Genomic DNA, 23,880 nt, shown 5'->3' with positions numbered 1-23,880 from the left:
GCTGTTTGCAGCTCCCCTGCAGATTTCATTACCATGCTGTTTACATGCCTCTGCCGGAGTAACGTGGTTACTAGGACATGGGCCAAGAGAGGTCTGTGGCAGTCCCTAGACTGCCTCCAGCGCCATCCTGTGCAGGACCATAAATGGAGTGATGCTAAATAGCCACCAGTTTGCAGAGCCATGAACCCAACTTGAGAGCACCCATGTGAGAGACCGGCTGCCTATGAGAGTTTGGGTTCTGTGCACTAGAATGACAGTCAGCAGGGTGGGTTAGCCAGAGCATTCTTTCCAGCTGCTGGCACTTTGCATGCCCCATACCAAACGAGAAAGCTATTCCCTTGCTTCCTTTGCGAACACCTCCGCCACGTACTGCCCTCACTTTGCTCTGCTGTTACATGCACGCAAGGTAAGTATTTGACAAGTGTAGTTTTGGGCAATTGCCATTAGGTGGCGCACACTGATAGCCTGCCACAGGTGGGTATGTCGGTCACTCCATGGAGAGCAATCTACTGCCCTCCCAATAAGTGCAAATTCTTGGTTTGCCATACTGGGCTGAGTCAATGGTCTGAAGCAACAGTTCTCGGACTGGTTTGTTTCCTAGGGGGCTCCTTTCTCAAGAGGTTTCCCAGTAGGATGTGGGGGCTGGGGTGATAGGCCTTACACAAGGTGGTCAGAAGAGCCACTGTTCTAGAGGGCGGTCAGCTCAGAGTAACCTTGGAGGGGTCGACTCCCCAGCACAGCTGGGCCCCTGGAGTGAAAGCCTTGCAAGTTCCCCCTCCCAGCGTGGAAGAGCAGTGACCCTTCACAGGCTGCTCTTTACGAGTGGAAGAGCTTCCGCGTCTCTGCAGAGCGGCTTGGCCCCCGCCAGGACACAGCCCTCCTGCCTCAAGATGGGTTCCTCCCCCCAACCTCATGCCCATTATACTGTGTGCACCTTTGACCAGAATCAGACTATTGACCCCTAGCCTGGGTCCGTCTGTTGCATGTGAAGGGCCCATAATTTGGGCCCAAGGGGCACAAAGCACAGTGGGGGTGAGGGCAGGAGACTATTCTGCCACCTTCCATTGGCAGCCACCACACCGCTCAGGACTTAGACATTAACCAGACCTTGTCAAGGGGGGCAAGCCCAGGCCAAGTCCATTCTGCACATCCCTGTGCATCAGATTCCCCCCAGAGACGGGGACAGTGCAAATGCATTTGAGGGCAGGCTCTGGCTGCCAGCTCTTGTGCACTACCTAGTCAATAGCTCCCCTCTGGGGACGTGCGAGGCTACGGCCCACACATGGCTCTGAACAGGTAACGCACTGGTGTTATTCACCATCCAGCCTCGACCTCTCAGGAGACTCCCTATTTGGCAGATACAGACACTGAAGCTGTGGCTTCAAGGCCTCCCAGCAAGGAAGAGGCAGAGCTGGGACTGGAGTTCATAGGAGGTCCCAGTTCCCAACCCTCTGCTCATTCCACTCCTCCCTGCAGCCAATGACACTCCTGTGAGAGCCAAGGGGACTGGGCAGCCCCCGTAACATTCCCTTGAGACACAGGGGACTAGGCCTGTTTAGTGAAGAGCTGCTCAGGTGTGGAGATCGGACTGTGTTGGGGCTCTGGAAGCACCTACCCCCATCACCCCACTCCAGGTTACTTGACCCTTTTACCTTGAAGATACTGAACAGTCCCACTGATTTTTTGAAGACATCGGATTTGACAAAGTCTTCTAGTTTGGCCAGGGTTTCGTCCAGGTGATTTATTGCACAGATCCCAAAGCCGGAGGCAAGTCCCTGGAGGATGGGGAGAGAGCTATTAATTCACCAGCCCTGACTGGCCTGTTCAAAACACAATTCTTGGTGGTTTAACACCAGGCTTTCAAAGCGTGCTCAGCTGACAGCGGGCTTGGCAGCTTGGCAGTTTACGCTCTCCACAGAGCAGCGGCTCAGATATCTTCATATGGGGGCGCAGCTTGTGAAAGGCTCCAGTCTTTGCATACAGCCAAGCCACTCAGAGCAAAGTGGAGTCTCTCATGTAGTCTAAATTACTAGAGGAGTGAAGCTTTAGCCTGCCTAGCAGACCCTCGTGGGTCATGGCACACCTGGCCACCCAGGCTAGCCAGGCTAGCCACAGTGTCAGTATAAGCAAGCCAGCTAGACTATGTTCTCCAGAAGTCACACATGAGTTTTGCTTCCCCAGCAGACAGACAGGAGCAAATTCAAGGGAGTCCAAATCTACCGGGAATCAAAAGCAACTTTAGCAGGTTGCCTTCCGCATTATAACTCCCCACGCCAGGTAGTCCAGCAAGTTGGGCTGAAACTCCATAAACCGTTTATTAAAAACTGGCCCTTACTGGATCAGAGCCAGTCACCTTTAACTTATGTCTGTGCTGCCCTTAAACATGACTAGATGCCGGGGTAACATTCACCCCGATACATCTGAACAGTGCAAAGTAACGCTACATGGCAGCTTACGACAGCGACAGAGAATCCTGTACCCAGGTGACAGCTCAGGGAGCCCATGTAATCACCAGGGAAAGAGACCACCAGAGGCAGGCACCCCAGGGCTGGTTTCCTCTCTCACCCAGAACACTGCGGCACTAGCAGCCAGGCGCTAACATGGTTTAAGGTGTTACTCTGTGACTGACCCACAGAGCGTACCTCTTGGGAGTTCAACCTCTTCCCACGGTACCCCATGTTCCTTGGATCCCCCCTGTACTGAGCCAGCCTGTTCCGAACTTCGCTTCTTTATGTAGTCTGGCAAGCACCACTCCCCCCAGACACTAGCTGGAGTGGGTAGGGAGACAGCTTTAGGTCTCAAACGAGGCCATGCGCTAAGAAGGGATCGTTAGTGTAGCACTGGGGAAAGGGTAGGAAGCAGCTTTATCTCCAGGCCACATCTGCCTGGCCATTGAGTCTTGGGCCAAACCCAGAGGGAGACATGAAGAGGTGGAATAAGCTGGTTATAGAAGTGCCTAGGGGGGCAGAGGGCTGGAGCCTGCACTAGTTTGTCATTCAGTGGGTGTGTGACACACAGAAGAAGGAGGCAGGGCATGTAGTGGGGAAGCCCCCTTCTCACTAGAGGGCATGGTGGTGCTGGCCCACATGCTGTCTCCTCACCTCCCTTTCTGCTTCCTCCTGGTACCTGGCTGTTTCAAGCAGCTCTTGAAGCTGCTTTTGCACCACATCCTTGTTCAAACAGACCCTAAGAGCTGTTCCAATGCACTTATACAGGAAGTTCTGGAAGACAAGAAGAGGAGCATTGTGTTCCATGGAACCAAAACACCAGCAGAGCCCTTGGGAGAGCAGACATCACCCATGGCCTTCCACTCAGCCTCCAGCTACCCTGCAACGCAGGCCAAGGCTCAGGAGATCATGTATTGACTGTACGGCCCAAGTGCACACATTGCTCTGACCCCTCTCAGCACCTGAGACTCCAGCTGGCCAAAGTTTTACTTTTGCAATAGAGCATTCCCAGGCCCAAGGGGAGGACAGGATGGGGCCCTGCACAGGGACAGAATAGGACAGGACACAAGAACCCAGGATTCACTGGCGCAGGAAGGGAAGGCGTTGTAGGGTAGGGGTCAGGCAGGAAGAAGCAGCAGCAGCGAGCTTAGGCTACAGCAGGGAAGCTGCAAGTTAAGTTTTTAGCTCAACAGTCCAGACGCTAGAACCAGCTGCTCCCACTGCAGCTAGCCCATGGCACGTCTAGCCACTCCATGCACACTCCAACCCACGCCTGCCATTCGGCTGCTGCTCTTGGGGGGATGGGCCCGCGCACACACCGCTGTCGAAAACCCCAAACTCAGCCAGCCCTGCTTCAGCACACGAGGACCACAGCAGAGACAACTGCTGCAATTCATTAACCCCCCTTGGCAGCTCTGGGCTTCAGCTACCACATGTATGCAGGAGACTCACGCCAGCCTCGGCACCCCTCACTTCCACAGCCTCACCTCACGTCTCTCCTCCCACGACAGCTGGGTCTAACATCATTTCTTTCCTTCGTGCTCTTCGCTGCCCAGGAGGGCCAGAACCTCGGTGACCCTCAACACCTCACTGAGGCAGACCCTAAATCCTGCTCTGTTCTTCTCCAAAATATCGCCAAAGCCACCCACTCCTCCCTGGCTGCACCCATGAGACCCTGGCTCGCTCATGCAAACATGGACCAATTCGCCACAACTAGAGTAACTGAAACGTTGGGCGATTCCTTGACTCAGTGGCCCAAACGCCCCTCAGAGATGGCGCACAGCAAGGCACTACCGTGGTGACACCGCGACCGCCACTTCTTCCAACGGCGCCTAGAATCCAAGTCATTGGCTGTCTGCGGCAGCTGACCAAGATCAGCCCCAGGCTTCCCCATCCCCTCCAGCTGGGCCTGGCTGGGAGCAGATGCTTCCCTCTGAATGCCAGAGTACCCAGCCCCTTCACCCCTACAGCCGCCTCCCCAGGGATACAAGCCCAGGAGGACGACGACGACAGACCTTCTCGGAGGGAAAGCCATTGTAGCTGCTCAGCTGCTTGCACATTTCCATGCTGAACTGACAAATCCAGGCGTCGTCAGAAATCGCCGTCAGCGTCTCCCGGAGGAACTGCAGGGGAGAGAAATGGAGAGAACGGATTTCTGTTCAGAGCCTCCCGGCGTGCGAGGAGAAGAGAGAGCCCCCGCCCAAGTGCTGGGCGTGTTTAAGCCTCTATTTAAAGCTCAGCGCCTTGAGAGTCTGAATTCAACACACCCAGAGACGGAGACTCCCGAGAGGCACCGCTAAGACAGACGTTCAGAGCACGGGGGCGCAGACAGGCTCCACTCTGCTGAATGGAGGCAGGGCCCCAGAGGTTAGTGACTGTCATTATCCGAGGCCGGCCCAGCTAACTACTCTGCCTCTCAGCTATTTCCTTCCAGCTCTCAGCACGAACACTGGTGCTGCCTTGGAAGGAGTCTGAGGGGGGAGGAGGAGTTCTTCCCGGAGAAGAGCATGCTGCCTCTTCCCGGAGCAGGAGGAACCCCTGCACTACTTCCTTGATTGCTCCAGGCCTTATTTTAAAACTTTAACAAATCCCCTGCGCACACGCTGTTCTGGGATTCGTGCCCTCTGGCGACCCAGGAAGCCTAGAGAGGAGACGGCTCGGGTACTTCCCCTACCAGGCCCTGCCTGAACCCATCAGCAGCTACACTAACCTGAGCCCCGTCATTTGTCCGAGCCAAGACTTCTCTTCAGAGCAGTCCGTGGCGACTGGGGACACACAGCTGCCTCACAGTGGGGGCAGAGGTCCGGGTTCTAGGCCTACAGCCTTGCACATGGCGTAAAGGCACGCTCCCTCTGCCGCACTAACCCTCAGAGGAGGCACAACGGCCTCTTGAGCAGACACAGGGTCGCCAAGTGCTCCAGGCTGCATTTGTGACCCCCCGACCCTGCCCCCCATGCGGGCACCCCCACACCCCCCCATTAACAATACTGGCTATTACACCCTTTTGAACACACTTACCAAAAGCAGCTTGTCTTCCCACTCCTTCGGGGACAGGGATTTCTCCGTATTTGCTACAAGAAAAACCAAACCCTTCACGTGTGCTGGTTTCAGATCAGCACCCTACAAAGCACAGAGTGCAGCAGGCAGAACAGGCTCTCCTGGGGATCGCGGAGCCAGCGCTCCAAACACAGCCATGGACACGTTACTGGCTCTCGCAAGGAGGCTGGTGTGTAAATGCAGCGTGGAGAGGAACCCAGTTACCTTTGATTTAACACACAGTTTAAGTGCAATATTTTGGGAGACCTAAATGGAGTCCAGTTATCAGTTACAGTGGCAATAAGGGTCATTAAATCAAGGTGCCAACTGAAGAGTTTGCAAAGAACATGAACTTACCCCGAAGAACCTCTGCGCTTTTTGGCATGGCTGGTCACACTGCCCCCACCCCACTGGTGGGAGCACTGAGATTATTTCACTGAAGTGTCCCTAGCCTCTGTTTGCCAGAAGCTGGGAACGGGCAATGGGATGGATCACTTGATTCCCTGTTCTGTTCATTCCCTTTGGGGCCCCTGGCATTGGCCACTGTTGGAAGACCAGACACTGGGCTGGATGGACCTTTGGTCTGACCCAGTACAGCCATTAGGTAAATGGAAGGATTAGCTAAATGCAGGAATGCAAAATCCCACAGGAGGCCACACCTTCGTGTCAGGGTGGCCAACGTGAAGGCTGCATCCAATCTGGAGCGTCAGGGCACGAGGGGCAGCACCAACACTGAGGCATGGCCCGCACATTCAGCTCCCAGCATGCAGCGCTCCTTCCAAAGAAAGGAGACGAGCGTTTGTAGCGCCATGTTACAAGGTAGCAACTGACACCATGGGTGGTATTGCAGAACCCTGGCTGCACTTCCTGGCCTTGGCCTTGCAGGAGCAGCAAGGATCAGAGGATATGTGTAGCCTTAATTGGCCAAGTGTTTCTGTTCTGTGGTTTTCTAGATTTTGCTCCTCAAAGCTCCACAGGCTCCAAGGTGTGGCTGGCCTCCTGATGCCTGACGGCAGGCTTTCCGGGACACAGCACTGCACGTCAGCCCCGTGTGACAGGGCAGGAGGGCTGCCTCCTGGAAGCTGCACATCGAGGCTGCTGTCAGAGGTGGGAGACAGCCAGCCAGAGCAGCTCGTGGGTTGCTTACAGTGATCTGCTTGGCCTCTTCGTGTTTGAATAGTTACAGTTTAATGCTGAGTAGTTCCAGGCTGCTGCCCATCCCCACAGTATCCGAATGCAACAGCGCACCCCAACAGCAGCCTTTAGATATCACAGGCCTCTGAATAAGACTTTCGCTTGTGGCTCCATTAATGCCTTACCTTCCAAGTGCTCTACTAAGGGGGGAATCTTCTTATTCCACAGCTGGCCCAGCATGGAATGGATATTAAGGTGCAATACATTCAGCAGACGCAGGGCAGCTGCCCCCCGACCGTCTCCTAAATATGGCTGTGAAGACACAGTCTGGGGGAAATGGGGCAGAAGAGAATTACAGCAGGTGAATTCACAGTTGTGTATATAATTCCTGTAAGCACTGGAAGGCTACAGAAAGATGGAGGTTAAGTATAGCTTCGCTCCCCTCCGCGAACCCAGCACAATTGCTTTAGCCATCATGGAAACACCAGCAGCCAGGACACAAGCATGCAGCCGACAGAGGGGAGACGGGATGTTTCACCAAGGACGTGGGGGTAAATCCCGTTTCTTGAGACATGCTAGGAAGTTCCCAATATCAAAGAGCAGGGGGGCCTGGTTTTTAAGAAGCTCCTGGGTAACATTTCCAAGAGTGCCCAAGTCCCGTTTTCACAGATGATGTAGGCACATGGAACCCCAAGTGCCCAAGTCACTTATGAAAACGGGACGTTTCTGAAAGTATTTCCCCTTGCTCATAAAAAGGGCCGACAGACTACAGAGAACTCCATCAGTAGAAAGGACCCAGCTGCTGCTCCCTGGATCACAGCACGTCCATCTCAGATTACAGTGATGACAAGAGTGGTAAGGCCAGAGGAACGATTATCCAGGCTTTTACAGCACCCCCGGCTTGGAGGCACCAGGGCCTGGGTAGTCGGGGGGCACTAGTACCAGGCAGACCATTCTCAGCCTGGTCTTCCCACCCCCTCCAGGGAAGAAAATGCCGCCTTCTTTCAGTACAAAGAGAACCCAGACAGACCAGCCCCAACCTCACTCACCAGCAGCCTCGCCATTAGAGCGCACGGCGATGGCAGGTTTGCTACAAACACAGAAACAAGTGTCAGATGGGAAACTTGCGCACCTAGAGCCTGAGCACAAGACTAGACGCTCTGGATGCTCAGTGCTTCCTGCTGAAGCCGGCCCAGAATCTGCCCAGGAGAGCAGCTGCCGATACAAACCATGAGTGTCGTAGTGGATGAGGACGGCATTCTCTCCCTCCTCTTGTTTCTTTGTAGCCAGGTGCATTAGGCTCCTGCATAGGGGGGTCAGGGCACCGGTGAACTGTATGGGGGTCACGAACTCCAAGAGATACGGCCAGAGAACCTGCGGAGAACAAGTCAATCATGTTTGTCTAGCACAGGAGCGGGCTAACTTTTTGGCCTGAGGGCCGCATCGGGTTTCTGAAATTGTATGGAGGGCCGGTTAGGGGAGGCTGTGCCTCCCCAAACAGCCAGGCATGGCCTAGCCCCCGCCCCCTATCTGCCCCCCCCCCCCCGCTTCTCACCCCCTGACGGCCCCCCTGGGACTCCTCCCCCATCCAACCCTCCTTGTTCCCTGATGGCCCCACCATGGACCCCTGCCACATCCACTGCCCCTGCTCTCGGTCCCCTGACCACCCCCAGAACCCCCGCCCCTAACTGCCCCCTGCCACCCCATCCAACCCCCTCCAAGGATTTTAAAGAATCCTTATTGAGGTTGCAGGAACAAACCATCCCGATGCGTAGAAAGAATAGTAAATATGGCAGGCAACCAGCTTGGCTTAACAGTGAAATCCTTGCTGATCTTAAAAACACAAAAAAAGCAGCTTACAAGAAGTGGAAGATGGGACAAATGACCAGGGAAGAGTATAAACATATTGCTCAGGGATGCAGGAGTGAAATCAGGAAGGCCAAATCACACCTGGAGTTGCAGTTAGCAAGAGATGTTAAAAGTAACAAGAAGGGTTTCTTCAGGTATGTTAGCAACAAGAAGAAAGTCAAGGAAAGTGTGGGTCCCTTACTGAATGAGGGAGGCAACCTAGTGACAGAGGATGTGGATAAAGCTAATGTACTCAATGCTTTTTTTGCCTCTGTTTTTACGAACAAGGTCAGCTCCCAGACTGCTGAAGTGGGCAGCACTGCATGGAGGAGGTAACCAGCCCTCTGTGGAGAAAGAAGTGGTTCGGGACTATTTAGAAAAGCTGGACAAGCACAAGTCCATGGGGCCGGATGTGCTGCATCCGGGAGTGCTAAAGGAGTTGGCGGATGTGATTGCAGAGCCATTGGCCATTATCTTTGAAAACTCATGGCGATCGGGGGAGGTCCCGGACGACTGGAAAAAGGCTAATGTAGTGCCCATCTTTAAAAAAGGGAAGAAGGAGGATCCTGGGAACTACAGGCCAGTTAGCCTCACCTCAGTCCCTGGAAAAATCATGGAGCAGGTCCTCAAGGAATCAATTCTTAAGCACTTAGAGGATAGGAAAGTGATCAGGAACAGTCAGCATGGATTCACCAAGGGCAAGTCATGCCTGACTAATCTAATTGCCTTCTATGACGACATAACTGGCTCTGTGGATGAGGGGAAAGTAGTGGACATGTCATTCCTTGACTTTAGCAAAGCTTTTGATACAGTCTCCCACAGTAACTTAAAGAAGTATGGGCTGGATGAATGGACTATAAGGTGGATAGAAAGCTGGCTAGATCGTCAGGCTCAACGGGTAGTGATCAATGGCTCCATGTCTAGTTGGCAGCTGGTATCGAGTGGAGTGCCCCAAGGGTCGGTCCTGGGGCCGGTTTTGTTCAATATCTTCATAAATGATCTGGAGGATGGTGTGCATTGCACTCTCAGCAAATTTGCAGATGATACTAAACTAGGAGGAGTGGTAGATACGGTGGCAGGTAGGGATAGGATACAGAGGGCCCTAGACAAATGAGAGGATTGGGCCAAAAGAAATCTGATGAGGTTCAACAAGGACAAGTGCAGAGTCCTGCACTTAGGACGGAAGAATCCAATGCACCGCTACAGACTAGGGACTGAATGGCTCGGCAGCAGTTCTGCAGAAAAGGACCTAGGGGTTACAGTGGACAAGAAGCTGGATAGGAGTCAACAGTGTGCCCTTGTTGCTAAGAAGGCCAATGGCATTTTGGGATGTATAAATAGGGGCATTGCCAGCAGATCGAGCGACATGATCCTTCCCCTCTATTCGACATTGGTGAGGCCTCATCTGGAGTACTGTGTCCAGTTTTGGGCCCCACACTACAAGAACGATGTGAAAAAATTTGAAAGTGTCCAGCGGAGGGCAACAAAAATGATTAGGGGACTGGAACACATGACTTATGAGGAGAGGCTGAGGGAACTAGGATTGTTTAGTCTGCGGAAGAGAAGAATGAGGGGCGATTTGATAGCTGCTTTCAACTACCTGAAAGAGGGTTCCAAAGAGGATGGATCTAGACTGTTCTCAGTGGTAGCTGATAACAGAATGAGGAGTAATGGTCTCAAGTTGCAGTGGGGGAGGTTTAGGTTGGATATTAGGAAAAACTTTTTCACTAGGAGGGTGGTGAAGCACTGGAATGGGTTCCCTAGGGAGGTGGTGGAATCTCCTTCCTTAGAAGTTTTTAAGGTCAGGCTTGACAAAGCCCTGGCTGGGATGATTTAGTTGGGGATTGGTCCTGCTTTGAGCAGGGGGTTGGACTAGATGACCTCCTGAGGTCCCTTCCAACCCTGATGTTCCATGATTCTAACCACCCCTTCTCCCTGACTGCCCCTGGATCCCTAGCCCCTAACTGCCCCCCACTACCCCATTCAACCCCCCTTCTCCTTCCTGACTGCCCCCCCTGGAAACCCTGCCCCCATTCACCCCACTGTTCCCCACCCTCTGACAGCCCCGACCCCTATCCACCCTCTGAACTCCCCTGCCCTCTATCCAATCCCTCCCGCTCCCTGCCCTGTTACCGCGCTGCCTGGAGCGCCGGTGGCTGGCAGCGCGGCTGCACCAGGACAGGCAGCCGCGCAGCACAGAGCACTAGGTCAGCTGGGTCTGCTGCCCAGAGCATTGCACCAGTGGTGAGGTGAGCTGAGGCTGCGGGGGAGGGGTGACAGCCTCCCGGGCCAGGAGCTCAGGGGCCGGGCAGGACAGTCCCGCAGGCCAGATGTGGCCCATAGTTTGCCCACCTCTGGTCTAGCACCATTAGTGCTTCACAGGAGCGTAATAAGGTCCCTGCCCAAGGCACTGAACCAAAAGGACTCTGATAGCCCCATGAGAAATGCCTGACCACAGGGATTGGCTGGACGGGAAGGGGAGGAGGGTTTCCATTGAGGGGCACCATCCATGTGGCATCAGAGGTGGAAGAATAACTGTCTGAACATTGAACATCAGAACACTGAACATTAGAATAACTAACTCCTCTGACCCACCAGCTCTCTTTTCAGGAAGGACAGAGCCCTTCAAGTTGACTGGCACCTTGTACACCTTCTCTGAACCCAGATGCTAATGGACATCAAGGCCTTCTCATCTTCCACCACTTCACAAACTCACCTGAGACAGTTCCTTGTTCAGAGTTTACAAATCCAGGTGCCCTCAGCTTAGAGGAAAGAGTAACTGGACTGTCACCAAACGATTCAGTGAGGAGCCTATTTGTTCTCTTCTCCGACGAGAGAGCAGGGAGATCTGTGCCTGGCTTTGGAACTGCAGCAGTCTGACTTGCCTAAAAGCAGGCCTGACAGCAGATTGTGCAGGCTAAACAGCACCCCCCAGCCAGCTCTTACCAAATGCATTAACACTGGCAATTCCCAACTCACGCACTTGGTAAGGCAGGCGGTACAGGGCACGGACTGAGTTCAGCCCCAAGCAGGGAGCGACAGTACTCCACAGACTCACCTCGTCCATCCTGTCGACAGTGGTGCTGATGAGAAAGAGAGTATTGATACTGATGTTCTGGACGCTGTCACTAGTTAAGTCATCAGCTTCTGGCATCTGCTTCCTGGGTTGCTGTAAGGGAGCACGAATGCAGGTTAAGAGAGGAGCACAGCTGTGATCAGGCCCAGGAGACAGAGGGTAGGCAACAGAGGCCAGCTCCCTCTCCCCTGGGGCTGCACCATCACCCCCTCCCCACACCTACACAGGCTCACATTTTCCAAGCCATCAACACAGCATGCTCAGCAGACGGCAGCGTTACTCTGGGATCACGACAGGCCTCTGCCTTCCCTGCCCCATGCTATTTTGACTCCTTGCACATCAGTCAACTTGTCTCTGGAAGGAGCTGCAGGCCACCCTCCTGCCAGATTGCACCCATTTTACTGATGGGGAAGGAAGCACTGAGTGTACGGCCTTTTTGTTTATTTTTAAGCATCTGTGTGTTAGGATATAGAAATTCAGGCCTGTCTGTAAAGGCCTGTACTCTAAGAATTTAGGAGTATTCTTATCACTTGGCAAGTTATAGAGGTATAAAAGAAAGAATCAAAATCACTGTCTGCTGGTGTAAGGTCCTTCTCTTACTGTGACAGTCTGAGGCCCTGTTCTTAGGCTAAGATCTTTGGCTAAGTAGCAGATAAGCTGGGAAGCGACCGGTCACCTCCTCACATTGAAGGAAGGTGCTATTGGGCTGTTAGGAATACAATCCTGTCCTGATAATGCCTGTCGCCTCCAAAGAAAGGGAAGTGCCTAGAAGATGTAAAAGGAAACAGTTTGAGACCATCCTGTCTGGCAAGAACTCACTTATCAATAGGTGGGATGTGAAATCCTCATTTCTGTGTTGTTCTATAATTGTGGTCCCCATTTCCCTATTGTTTGTGTGTATAATCTCTGTCTGGTTCTGTGATTGTTTGGCTGCTATATAATTATTTTTGCTGGGTGTAAACTAATTAAGGTGGTGGGATATAATCGGTTACATAATCATGTTACAATATGTTAGGATTGGTTAGTTAAATTTCAGGAAAATGATTGGTTAAGGTATAGCTAAGCAGAACACATTTTACTATATAGTCTGCAGTCAATCAGGAAGTGGGGGGATGGGAAATGGGAGTGGGGAAATTGGAATCATGTTTTGCTAAGGGGAGAATGGGAACAGAGGCACAGGTGTAAGGCTCTGTGGTGTCAGAGCTGGGAAGGGGGACACTAAGGAAGGAAACTGGAATCATGCTTGCTGGAAGTTCACCCCAATAAACAACAAATTGTTTGTACCTTTGGACTTTGGGTATTGTTGCTCTGTTCATGCAAGAAGGACCAGGGAAGTAAGTGGGTGAAGGAATAAGCCCCCTAACATCTTGGTACCGTGATGCATCGGATAGGTGAGTGGCAGCCTGTAAGTCCCCCTCCCCAACAGTCCGAGCAGCTGCTTGGAGGGGGTATTGCGAACTCTCCTGATGGTAGTTGCAGGTTCTAGCAAGCCAGGATATAGGATTTTTTGGATAAATGGATAAGGAAGAACCAGGGCCCCTACCAGGTGCAGGGGTCACCCTGGGATGAGATTAAAAAGGAAATGGGGGCAGAGTTAGGGGACCCAGAGGGATGGGAGGCGGCTGAGGAGCCCACCCTCCTTTGGTATATGGGTAGTGGAAGAAGGTCCCTGCCCATGGGGACTGGATGCCTTCCAGGGAAAGGAGGCCCTTCAGTCCCCTTGTGAGTGGTTTGAAGTAAGGGCAGCATTATGGGAAGCTGCCAGGAATCTTTCAAATTTGGTGCTGCTCCAGCAAGGGCTGCTGAAGGGTTGTCAATTAGTTAGGGGTGGTTACACATGATTTGGCACAACAGGGTTTAGAGTCCAAAGCAGAGTTAACAGACTTCCTTAGAGACTGGAGCTGGGACTTGGCCCTGGGGGAGTGGAGGGGGGGCGGGGGGGTTTCAAAAAGTGCAGAATGGCAGGGTTTTCAGGAGCAGGTAACAACCCCCACTCTTCTCCCAGAGCCAGGATGAGAATCTGGGGATAAGGGTTCGCAACTGTTTCAACCCAAGGAACCTACCCTTGGCTCAGAGCTAACTACGTCCTTTTCTTCTTTTCTCTCGGTTTACTTAATTTGCTGCTGGTAGCCTATACTTTAAACTGACCTGACAGGCTTAATTGGTTTCTTGCCATCTCTTCCCCCTCCTCTCCCCACCCCTGCCTTTCCACACTTTTGTTCTTCTGAAGTTTTAATGGAGGGTACTTTGGATACTTATGTGAGATTTTGCGGGGGGGGTTTTTGGACAAAGCATGAGGAAGTTCTGCTGTATTCCACTGGATTTTTTTTTTTTTTTTTTTTTTTTTTTTGGAGTAAGAGACCCATGGGCATCCATGGAGACAAATGTTTTACTGCCTCTTTGAACAGTCTCAAGGCGAAGGCAGCTGTGTGGCAATAATTGTACTTGGTGGCTGAGTTGTTACAGACAAATTGCACTGCCTTAAAGAACTGAATGTAGGAGTTAGTGATTTAAAGAAGTGAGTGAAAGGTTAGAAATAGCTTTTGCAAACATTGATGATACAGGGTTTGGAGGAAAGTAAACATTTGGGAGTTGGGGAAATGGTAAAAGGTAACTATTGTGAAGATGTTAAAAGAGTGACAGTTGTGGTGTTACAAGAAGGAAGTTTTTGTTTAATGATCAAACCCAGTTATATCAACGATGAAGTGAACTGTAGCTCACGAAAGCTTATGCTCAAATAAATTGGTTAGTCTCTAAGGTGCCACAAGTCCTCCTTTTCTTTTTGCGAATACAGACTAACACGGCTGCTACTCTGAAACCTGTTATATCAACGTAACTGTGTGTGCAACTCTGTGCAGTCACATTGGATGGAAGCTTGGTAATTAAATTATCCCGGGGGTCAGGTAGAGTGGCTACCACCACCACTAGGCTTCTCTCCCCAGAAGCCTTTACAGCGATTCTGAGGGAAAATGGGCCCTTTTCCTGCAGAAATGGTCCATAAGGGACTGCTACCGGCAGCAGAAGTAGAGAGAATCTGATCAAAATTATTTCACTGTTGGGTAATGTAACCAAAATCACTAAAGGACGTAAGGCGTTTCTATTGGAATTTAACTTGGCTGCCCCTGGTTGTGTCTAGTTGTACAAGATGGGAGTGTAATCGGGGTACAGTTGTGTAAAAAAGAGTAATCCCAGCACAAGGGTTGTTAGGCAAAAGAGAATTTTATGTGCGCACAGGAAAAAGGAAAAGGAAAAGGGGAGGAATGATGGGAACACTGAGCCTTGAGGTGGCTCTGGGGGATCTGACTGTCACTTTGGTGGGTGTGCATAAAAACTCTGTGGGCACGGGGGATGCAGTTATACCTTGTGTAAAATTAATATGGCTAATATGTTGTGGAGGTTAAACTATGGAAGGAATGTGCATTTTCCCAGGAAGGTGTGCAGTGTATATTGGAGAAGGGGTTAAAAAAAAACCACCACACAAACAAAAGATGGTACTTAATTAAAATCCTATTAGGGCTCCAAAAGGAGCCACAATAGGTTGTGCTTTCTTTTTCAGATCTGTGTGTTTTGGAGCAGGAGATGAAAGTGGAAAGTAATCAGAACTCTGGTGGAAGTGGAATGTGTCCCTTTTAAGACAGTCTGAGCTGTTAATAGCTTTGGATCCAAAAGCAAGCCAGAAAGCCTCTGTGTAAATAGGTTTCAGAGTAGCAGCCGTGTTAGTCTGTAACTGCAAAAAGAAAAAGGAGTACTTGTGGCACCTTAGAGATTAACAAATTTATCAGAACACAAGCTTTCGCAAGCTACAGCTCACTTCACGAAAGCTTGTGCTCAAATAAATTTGTTAGTCTCTAAGGTGCCACAAGTACTCCTTTTCTTGAAGCTACTAGAAGACTCAGATTATAGCCCTCCAGGAAAGGGAGGTGAAAAACAAACAAGTCAAGCTTGAAAATAAGGGGAACAGGTTAACCCTAAGGGGGGGGTGTGCACTGCTAAAATCTAAAGCTGTGTCTCCGCTATTACCCGAGAATAAACGTAAAGCTTGGTACAGCAGAGAAACTATTGCAAACCTGGCCTCTTGTACAAGAGGGGAAACTGAGGTACACCACCTCATGAATGACCAGTGAGTGGGGTAATTCACTAGCCTGATTATATAACAAAATAGGACAGCCTGGAGGTAATTCTTCTGTTTTTCCTGCAATTAGCAAGAAGATTTGTAAAAGGAAGTGGTATTATTATTAAGCAATAATCTGTCCCCACTAGAGGGTGGTGGAAATTGTTTCTTTTGTTTTTCCAGACACTCTACAAGCAAGCTGGCACCAGCAGAAGAATAACCCACAATACCACAGATTTACGTTTTGTGTTGTTTGTCTGTGGTGTTTGTCTCGTTGCTAGCATTGTTGTGTTTCAATGAACAAAAAACCTAATGACGTGGGTGGGGGATGGCTTCAAAAGGCTAACCTTGGTGGGGGTGGGGTGGGGGGAAGAGAGGTGTATGGGAATGCAAAATGCTCAGCTAGGAGGCCAGCACCTGTGTAATAGCTACTGAACGGCGATTAAGGTGGTCCCCACAAGCCCTATGGGAATAATGAGAAGGGGAGGAGCTCACTGGGAATCAATGGAGGGGTGTGTACAATAGTGTACAGCAAGAGAAGATGTTTGGATGTGCCCCTCTCCTATGACTATGGAGGAGTAGGATCAATGGCCTATGCAAAGGGTGGACAATTGCGTGTACTGTGTATGAGGGGTTTTGGCGGGAATGTACATATTACTGGGGGCACAATTACACCAGCCCATAACCAAACTACACCTATCTACACGCTGCTATCTGGACTTTGGTGCACAAATGGATCTGTGAATCTTATTGCTGTAAATAATCAAACCAGGGCATACGGCCTGATTCCATACCAAGTGGTTAAGCTGGTTTGGGCAATATCCCATTTCTCTGTGAACATTCAATGGAATTATGATACGGACAAAAGCATGCAACAAGCTGCCCCTGCAGGTTTTGCAACTGGACACAATAAGATCTTGACCCTGTCGAAGGAGGAGAGGCAGTGTTTGGTGGTGGCCAGGATGTTGGACCACACCTCAGTGGTCAGAACTCTCGGTGTTGCTGTAAACCACTATAGCAGCTGCTGTATTGTTAACAGTATTTGTATGTTATGTTGCATATGGAAATGATTAAGGGGGACACAACCCCCTAGAAAACAGCCACTAATTATAACCTATAAGTAATGTAGTAAGCCCTCCACACCCTACAGTGTACTAGACAACCTGGACCGAACCTTCTCGGGCCCACTGTAATGGGAAGTCTGGAACACTAATTGGAATAGGTGTGGTATGCCCGTACGAGAGAAGGTGCAGGGCACTATACTACACAGGGGCAGTGGGACAAACGGAATATTGACACCTTCCACCTTGATGCCTGGCCCTATCAGGAAATGTGTCACCACATGTCTTATGCTTTTCCAGGGATACCTGGACAGGAGGATCCCAAAAGAAAAAGAAAAAAAAAAGGGGGTGGGAGTGTTAAGATATAGATATTCAGGCCAGTGTGAATTTTGGGTGCCAGTCTTGACACCTTCCGTTTTCCCAGATGCGAGCACTCCCCATTCCAACTGATGCCTTGGGGCTGTAGGCAGCCAGCCTGGCACCATGTCTCAAGTGGACACTTGAGAATTTGGGCCCAGATGACTAGGCCCATGAAGCCCATGAGAGGCAGGCAAGGCCTAACCCTGGCCTTTTAGCTGGGTCCTCAAGCTTTCCCCCCAGCTTTTGGCTAGAAGCTAAGGAGGGGATTATCAGTTGCCAAGACCCCCTTCCCCTGCCAGTCTACCTCAGTTATTCCCTTTTCCTGTGGAAGCAGTTGGGGAGGAGCATGGAGGAGCCATTGAGGAAGGAGGAGGGAGGAAATTCCAGCAATTGCGAAGCAAGATGCTTCAGCCTGTGAGCGAGGGACTGTGTGAGGGTGAAGACTGAAGAAACCACAGAGGACTGGCAGGGACAGAGTTCATGGGGTGCAAGAATAATGCGCGGGTGGAGAACTGACAGATGGGGGGAGCGGGGGTGCAGCGGATTGCCCACCTTGGGACCACCTCTAGAAACGCGCCAGCTTCTCAGGCTCAACAGCCCCAAAGTAGGCAGCTCTGTGGTGCAAGCAGCAACAGAAACCCAGTTTCCAGACTCCCAGGCCTGCCTGCGGAGCTCCACAGTCCAGTCTGCGGCCCCTCTTCTCTTCAGCAGAGAGGTGTCGCCAGCAGAGAGGAGAGGTCCCTGCCAGGCTAGGCCACCATCTTCATCCAACTGGGCTGGCCACACTTTGCTGGACTTGGATCTCCACAGCCCCACCTCCGCTCCCAAGGCAAGAGCGGCTGCCGTCTGCTCCATCTCATGCACTTTTGGTTTGGCCACTGAGCTCCTGGCCCAATCTCTTTGGCCATTCGTATCACCCCTGGGCAGGATGGCCATAGACCTCCCACTTTTTGAAGTGTGGAGGCCAGCTGGGGAGCCCGGGCAGTGGTGGGAGCCGCCTGGACCCAGAGAGGAGCCCCCGGCCCTGCCCCTACCCCCTGGGCTCTCCACCGCTCTTACCCAGACAGGTGGGGCCTCTGAGCTGCAGCCCGGCATGGTAAGAGCCATGTGGGAAGCTGTGGGAGCCATGGCGTGGACCCGCTACCTGTCCTGGGTGGGAGCCTGGGGGGTGGGGACACAGGCTGGGGGCTGCAGTCCTCAGCCCCACCCTCACCGTGGACAGGTGGAGGGTCCACCGCAGCTCCCCACAGTTGCCTGAGCGGCTTTTACCATGGCCAGGCTGTGGCTCTGAGCTGGGTCGAGAAGAGCTGTGGGGAGTGGGTCCCTCTACCTGCCCTGCTCTGGCTTTGGGGAGGGAGGGGCGGGAGGGGGAGAAGAGAGAAGAGAAGGAGTGGAGACAGTGCCTGGGGGGGTGCCTGTGGCCCCCAAACCCACCACTTTTGGGAAGGCTCCAATGTCCTTGATGTGCTGGCTAGAATTAAAACCAAGATTTGCTCTCACATGGGCCCAAGAGACCACACAGGCCCTGCTGAGAGAGCCTACTACCGCCAGGCTAGACAAATGAACTTTACACCCAGACCAGCAGCCTGAGGGCACAGAGCCAGTCCTCAGAGAGTCGCGTGCCCTGATCCAGAAGGACAAGGCAAGGGTAATCGGAAGAACTGGCTGTATCATGGCAGTTTTACCGTGTCAGGAGGAAGGGCGCACTGGTGGACGATGTACTCAATCATGACTTCCCCGCCTGCCTGTTCCAGATAGCCATGGTGAGCCATCGCGCTGATCACCTGGACCACGGCCCGTTTCACCTAGAGGAACAGAGGGTGAGCAGTGAACTCCACAGTGGCAGCCCCTCGAGCAAAGCAGGAGGCCAGTATCCTCCTTGGCTGGAGCAGGCGGGAACGAGTAATCGTCCTTGACCTCCGCCCCGATCCCTGGCACCCATCTGTTGCAGGAAAGGCCTACACGAACGCAAGCCAGCTGCTGGCTACGCTGCCATGCACACCAGACGGGAGTCTTAAGCCATTTAAGAGCCTCCCAAGGCTGCACAAGTCACTGCTCTAGAGGCCAGGCATTTAGATTGAAAACCAAACTCTGGTGCTTTGCAAGCAGAACCACACCCTGCAGAGCCGGATTAGCTACAGGAACTCTTCTCACACCCAGGGCTTGAGAGAGACGGGGCAGGGAGCTGCCCCCAGCCAGCTTGGGTCTAAACCAGACACCTCCCTTTGCTGCACTGACAAAGGGAAGGGGGACAGAGGACAAGGATCACAACAGCTGGTCATGAGAGAGGCTTATTGTAATGCTTAGTCTTAAAAGAGGAACCCACTGGAGAGGTCAGCATGGGAGTCATGAGTGCTCAGAGGAGGGAGCTGAAGGAGAGGGAGAAGGTGACCTCAGAGGACCAAGGAGGCATGTTCCAGGCATAGGGGCTAGTATGAGAAGAGGGGCAGAGCTACAGGGAGCCCCCAGGTGAGCTGCGCTGGTACAGCATGGGGCACCTGCAGAGTGCCCTGAAGGGGAGCCAAGTCCCAGAAAAGCCTAATTCACCACATGACCAGCCGGGAGTTAAGGACAGACGAGGGAGATTCCAGTTACCTTATCACTGTTGTCCTGCAGAGGAAGTTTCATAGAAGAAAGAATAAAGGACTTTTTAATCTCCATCTGAGAGGCTGGAAGAGAGAACAAAGGCTCAGCAACTCATCCCTACCCAGACTGACAGGACCACAGGGCCTGGCCCCAGAGAGCATCCAGCACTGACCACCCTCCCTGGCCAGATGTGTGCTTCTCTCCTTTCCCCTCTTGGAAGGGCCATTGAGTGGGAAAGATGCTTGTTTTCCCCCTAACAAGCAACTGGATACAAAGCCACGCTGCAGTCTCCATGCAGTTCTTCACACTGAGCAGGAGTGGAATTCAGAGGCCAAGAAGGTTGGGGCAGCATTGCGCCAGCAGAAAGTCCAAGCGAACATTTAGCAACTCCACCCAGACTAGCCAACAGTTACACGCCTTGGCTTTGGGAAGGGAACAGCTCTACTCCAAGAGGCATGGACGAGGCCAGAGCAGGCTTGCCACCTGGCACCAGGAGAACATTCCCATGTGGTGGAAGCGGAGATCACCCATTAGTAAACACAGCAATAAAGGGTTGAGTTGGCCTGAGGCATTTTGGCTACTAAGGGAAAGTCTTTGTGTAGCGGATTACCCTAGGCCCGGTCTGCTCAGAGGAAGGATCTGGATTACTCACAAGCTGCCCACCTGCCTAGGGGCTCCCAAGCCTAAGGATCCCTGGCTCCTTCCACCCCCCCAGAAAGAGAGAGCACTATTTCCTCAGCATTGTCTGCCCACAATGGGCTGGGAGCAAGGAACAGAGCTTAAATCCCAAGCCACATCCTGCAGGGTGGCCCCAAGGTTCCTGCTTTGTGATGCTCTACAGCGGGTAACAGTGGTGTGCATACTAAATATCACAATTTTGGCATAAGGGCTTGTCTGGGGCACAAGGCCGTGAAGGGTGTTTGTCTAAGAGATGTGCTAGGAAGTTCTCTGGCCTGCACTATACAAAGAGCCGGACTAGATGATCACATGGTCTCCTCTTGCCCCAAAGGGACATGACCAAGAAGTCAGGGACTGTCTGGCAGAATGAGGTCAGTCCTCTGAAATCCCAGCCCCCAGGTCTAGCTACCCAAGCACATGGCCTAGCACCGAGCAGGAATTCCCACCTGGGCGCTGGCACCCTGCATGGATACGACAGGGCCGCTGGAGGGAGCTGATCCTTTTGGTACTTACGGGCACAGTTGATGATTTGCCTCATGATGATCAGCGTCCCCGCACGTATTCTCTCGTTGTGGTTCTCCAGCTTTGGGAGTAGGAAGCCAAGCAAGCGATCAGGAAATGTACAGGCTACAGAAGAACAAGGCCACCATTATGGACACTCTTAGCTCAGGAGCAGCCAGCAGAAAGACCTCAGGCCAAATGCGGCCGGCAGTCACCTAAGTCTGACAGGCCTGCAGCCCAGAGACTACAGGTCCCAGGAAGCAATGCTGCCTCTCGGCATGAGCAAGGGGTATTCTCCTCAATTTGGTGCGCTGCATGCTGGGACAGGCCCCTCTGCAACTGAAGGCTGTGGCTTTGCAGTTTGTATTTCAAAAGCCATTAGTACACCCTCTATTTCCGCTATCTTGGCTCACATGGCCAATACTCCAGTGGAAGCTGTCTGCTGATCTGTGTGATGCCTCTGCAGTATTTTCAGCATGTCTCCCCCTCTGGTTATGCATCTTAGCGACCTTTGCTGAACATTCAGCAGAGTTGTCCACAAGTGGACAGGCACATCCTCTTCTTCCCAAACCACCAAGCAAGCCGGTGGTTTAGAACCCAGGACCGTGCAGGAGGAGGTCAGGTTACACCTTCCAACATCTAACACCTTGCATTTATCACGGATGCATTGGCTGATTTCAGGCTCAGTCCCAGGAGACCCAGCTGAAGCAAGGTGCACTGGCATAAGTCAAACACATCGTATAAAAAAGAAAGGAATCAGAATTACTCTAGACATCTCAGAACAAGTGTTGATATTTTGCATAAAACCAGTTGAAAGTGCGGCTCAGCTGTAAGGCGTTCGAGCACAAGGGCTAACGACAGAGGGAAGTCATCTGACAGTGACTAGGCAGACGCCTGGCAGGATCCTAATCCAACTACTGCTGCTTTAGTGGCAATTCCACAAGCTTCCTTTAAAGTATGAATCATTCTAAAGGGAAGCTTGCCAGAGCTGGGGGCTACAGGACTCAGTCCATAAAGGCTCCCACGTACAGGAGGCAGGGCTACAAGCAGTGCTAGAAATCACACCAGGGCTCTGTTTTATGCAGGACTCTAGTAGCCAGAGACATAATTCAACTAGCTCAGTCCTTCCACAGAGCTTTCATCCAGAGGCTAGCAGACAAGCTGTGCGCTACACATCAGAGTGGAGTTCTGCTCTGAGGGGCTCCCTGGAATCCTGCCACCTAGTCGGGCTGCTGCCATCTGCTGCTTTAAGCAAAAAGAGGGTAAAGCAAAACCGTCAGGGTACATAAAAAGCCAGTCTCTGTCCCCGTTATCCCTTCCAGCGTACCCGGCTAAGCTAGAGGGCTAACTGGCATGTGCTGCATTACTAGCCTCTATTTGTCTGAAGAGGCAGAATCATCAGACATTACTCTGCTAAATGGCCCTTAGGAAGGTGAGCAGTGAAACCAGATGCCTTCGGAGAGCGATGAATTCGCCACAGAGGTTGGAATCCTCAGCATCCCTGAGACAGCCACACCAGCAAACTTTCATACTCGAGCCAAGTCAGTCCAAGGCCAAGTTTTAAATGGCCAGATCTCAGCAAACACCTCAGTTAAGCAAGTGGTGCCCTGTAATCTGCCTGCTTTTGGCACAGTCTCCACACGGGACGTGAGCAATTGCTTTCACCAAGCCTGAAGCCAGGGGGGACAGTTGAAACAAGAATCTGGTCAGTTTGTCTGTCCCATTTCCCTTTCCCCCTCCCAGAACTGAAGTCTGCCAAACCCAACTGGACACCCAGACAAGGCGAGAAACTGGTTTTCTGCCTTCCCCCTGATGCAGCCAGATCTCAGGTGGAGCTCCAGCCTTCCTGAACATGCCAGGAGACTGGCTCAGAGGGGGTCAGGAAAACCCCCTTCCCACAAATGCTGAACACTGACCACGAGAGTTTGCGGTTATGATCGGCATTTCCACAGGGAGGCAGAGAATCTCCGCAGATTTCAGACCCACACACAATGCTGTAGACAGGCAGGAGGTAAGTCACAGCAAGAGTCCATAGGGGACGCGGCCTTCACCCCTCAGCCCCCTGCAGCCCTTACCAAGGACAGTGAAGCATCGAAGGACCTCGTTGTGGTTCTTTAAACTCAGGGGGACAGAGGACTCCACTGGAGCACAAATCTGTTGGGGGAAAAGAGTCAAATCAATGAGAGCTGGGCAGCACCTGGCATTAAGCCCCATACCAAACCTTTTCAGCTTGAGCTACATTCGCAGGCACCGAATCCACGCTCACAGCCGGACACGGCCAATGGAAGAGCCCAGCATTTCGCAGTCCTGGAATCCATGCCATATGCTGCATGTGATGCTCCCAGAGCACTTTAAACATTTGATCATTGCGAAGTAGCCTGGAGAAGCTGCGTGCACCTGCTAGCAAAGACCTTAGCACTCTTCAGTCATTCAGTGCTAGCAGAGAGCATAGGTTCCACAGACAAGGCTCATTCGACAAGCGGGGGGGGGGGGGGGGGGGGGGGGGTGGAAAGCGGTGCGCAGTGGCCTTGGCATATGGGATCAGCTAGCTTGTGGGTTTGGTTTTTTGGAGCTGCTACACATTTCCATTTCATGTGCAGTTTAACAAGATCAGAGCACAATCTATTTCCTTTGCAAGTCATTGCAGACTCCCTTCTTTTAAATAGTAAAAATTGCTCTTTGCAGACTGCTCTAATATGCAGTTTATCTGGAGACCCCCTCCCCATCTGCTCCCTCTCCAGCTTGCAGACAGGACATATTTCTTACTGGCATCCGAAGCAAGCTGCTCATTGTCTGTACTTGTGCCAGAAAGTTCCTGGCTGTTCACGGCTTTTTGGCTAATACTACTGCATAACTGTATTGGTTAAAATCAGTGACTCCACTCCTGATCCTGAGAACAAGCTCTTGTGAGCAGCCATGCCGGGTCAGACCAATGGTCTATCTAACCCAGTATCCGGTCTTCCAGCAGTGGCTGGTGCCAGGTGCCCCAGAGGGTATGAACAGAGCAGGTAATCAAGTGATCCCTCCCCTGTCGTCCACTCC

At 52.1% G+C, this 23,880-nt stretch overlaps 1 protein-coding gene across 10 annotated transcripts in view; it reads right to left on the bottom strand.

Annotated features, from left to right (window-relative positions):
• Window positions 1-23,880, bottom strand: part of MROH1 (maestro heat like repeat family member 1) — a 107,864-nt gene that overhangs the window by 51,026 nt on the left and 32,958 nt on the right. For all 10 annotated transcript variants that reach the window (XR_005224213.2, XM_037891795.2, XM_043538926.1 and 7 more), the window contains 12 exons: window positions 22,914-22,992; window positions 20,851-20,964; window positions 19,669-19,742; window positions 18,759-18,878; window positions 11,524-11,634; window positions 7,847-7,991; window positions 7,667-7,707; window positions 6,803-6,944; window positions 5,466-5,518; window positions 4,463-4,570; window positions 3,102-3,221; window positions 1,653-1,775 (listed from right to left, as the gene is read on the bottom strand). Coding sequence is in view for 9 of the 10 variants with exons in the window: in XM_037891795.2 (XP_037747723.1) it covers window positions 1,653-1,775; window positions 3,102-3,221; window positions 4,463-4,570; window positions 5,466-5,518; window positions 6,803-6,944; window positions 7,667-7,707; window positions 7,847-7,991; window positions 11,524-11,634; window positions 18,759-18,878; window positions 19,669-19,742; window positions 20,851-20,964; window positions 22,914-22,992 (1,230 nt within the window). In the remaining variant the exon portion in view is untranslated. The remainder of the gene's footprint in view (window positions 1-1,652; window positions 1,776-3,101; window positions 3,222-4,462; window positions 4,571-5,465; window positions 5,519-6,802; window positions 6,945-7,666; window positions 7,708-7,846; window positions 7,992-11,523; window positions 11,635-18,758; window positions 18,879-19,668; window positions 19,743-20,850; window positions 20,965-22,913; window positions 22,993-23,880) is intronic.

The sequence above is a fragment of the Chelonia mydas genome, chromosome 2 (assembly GCF_015237465.2).
Source record: "Chelonia mydas isolate rCheMyd1 chromosome 2, rCheMyd1.pri.v2, whole genome shotgun sequence".
NCBI classification, from domain to species: Eukaryota; Metazoa; Chordata; order Testudines; family Cheloniidae; genus Chelonia; species Chelonia mydas.
This window is presented reverse-complemented; position numbering and strand designations above follow the sequence as displayed.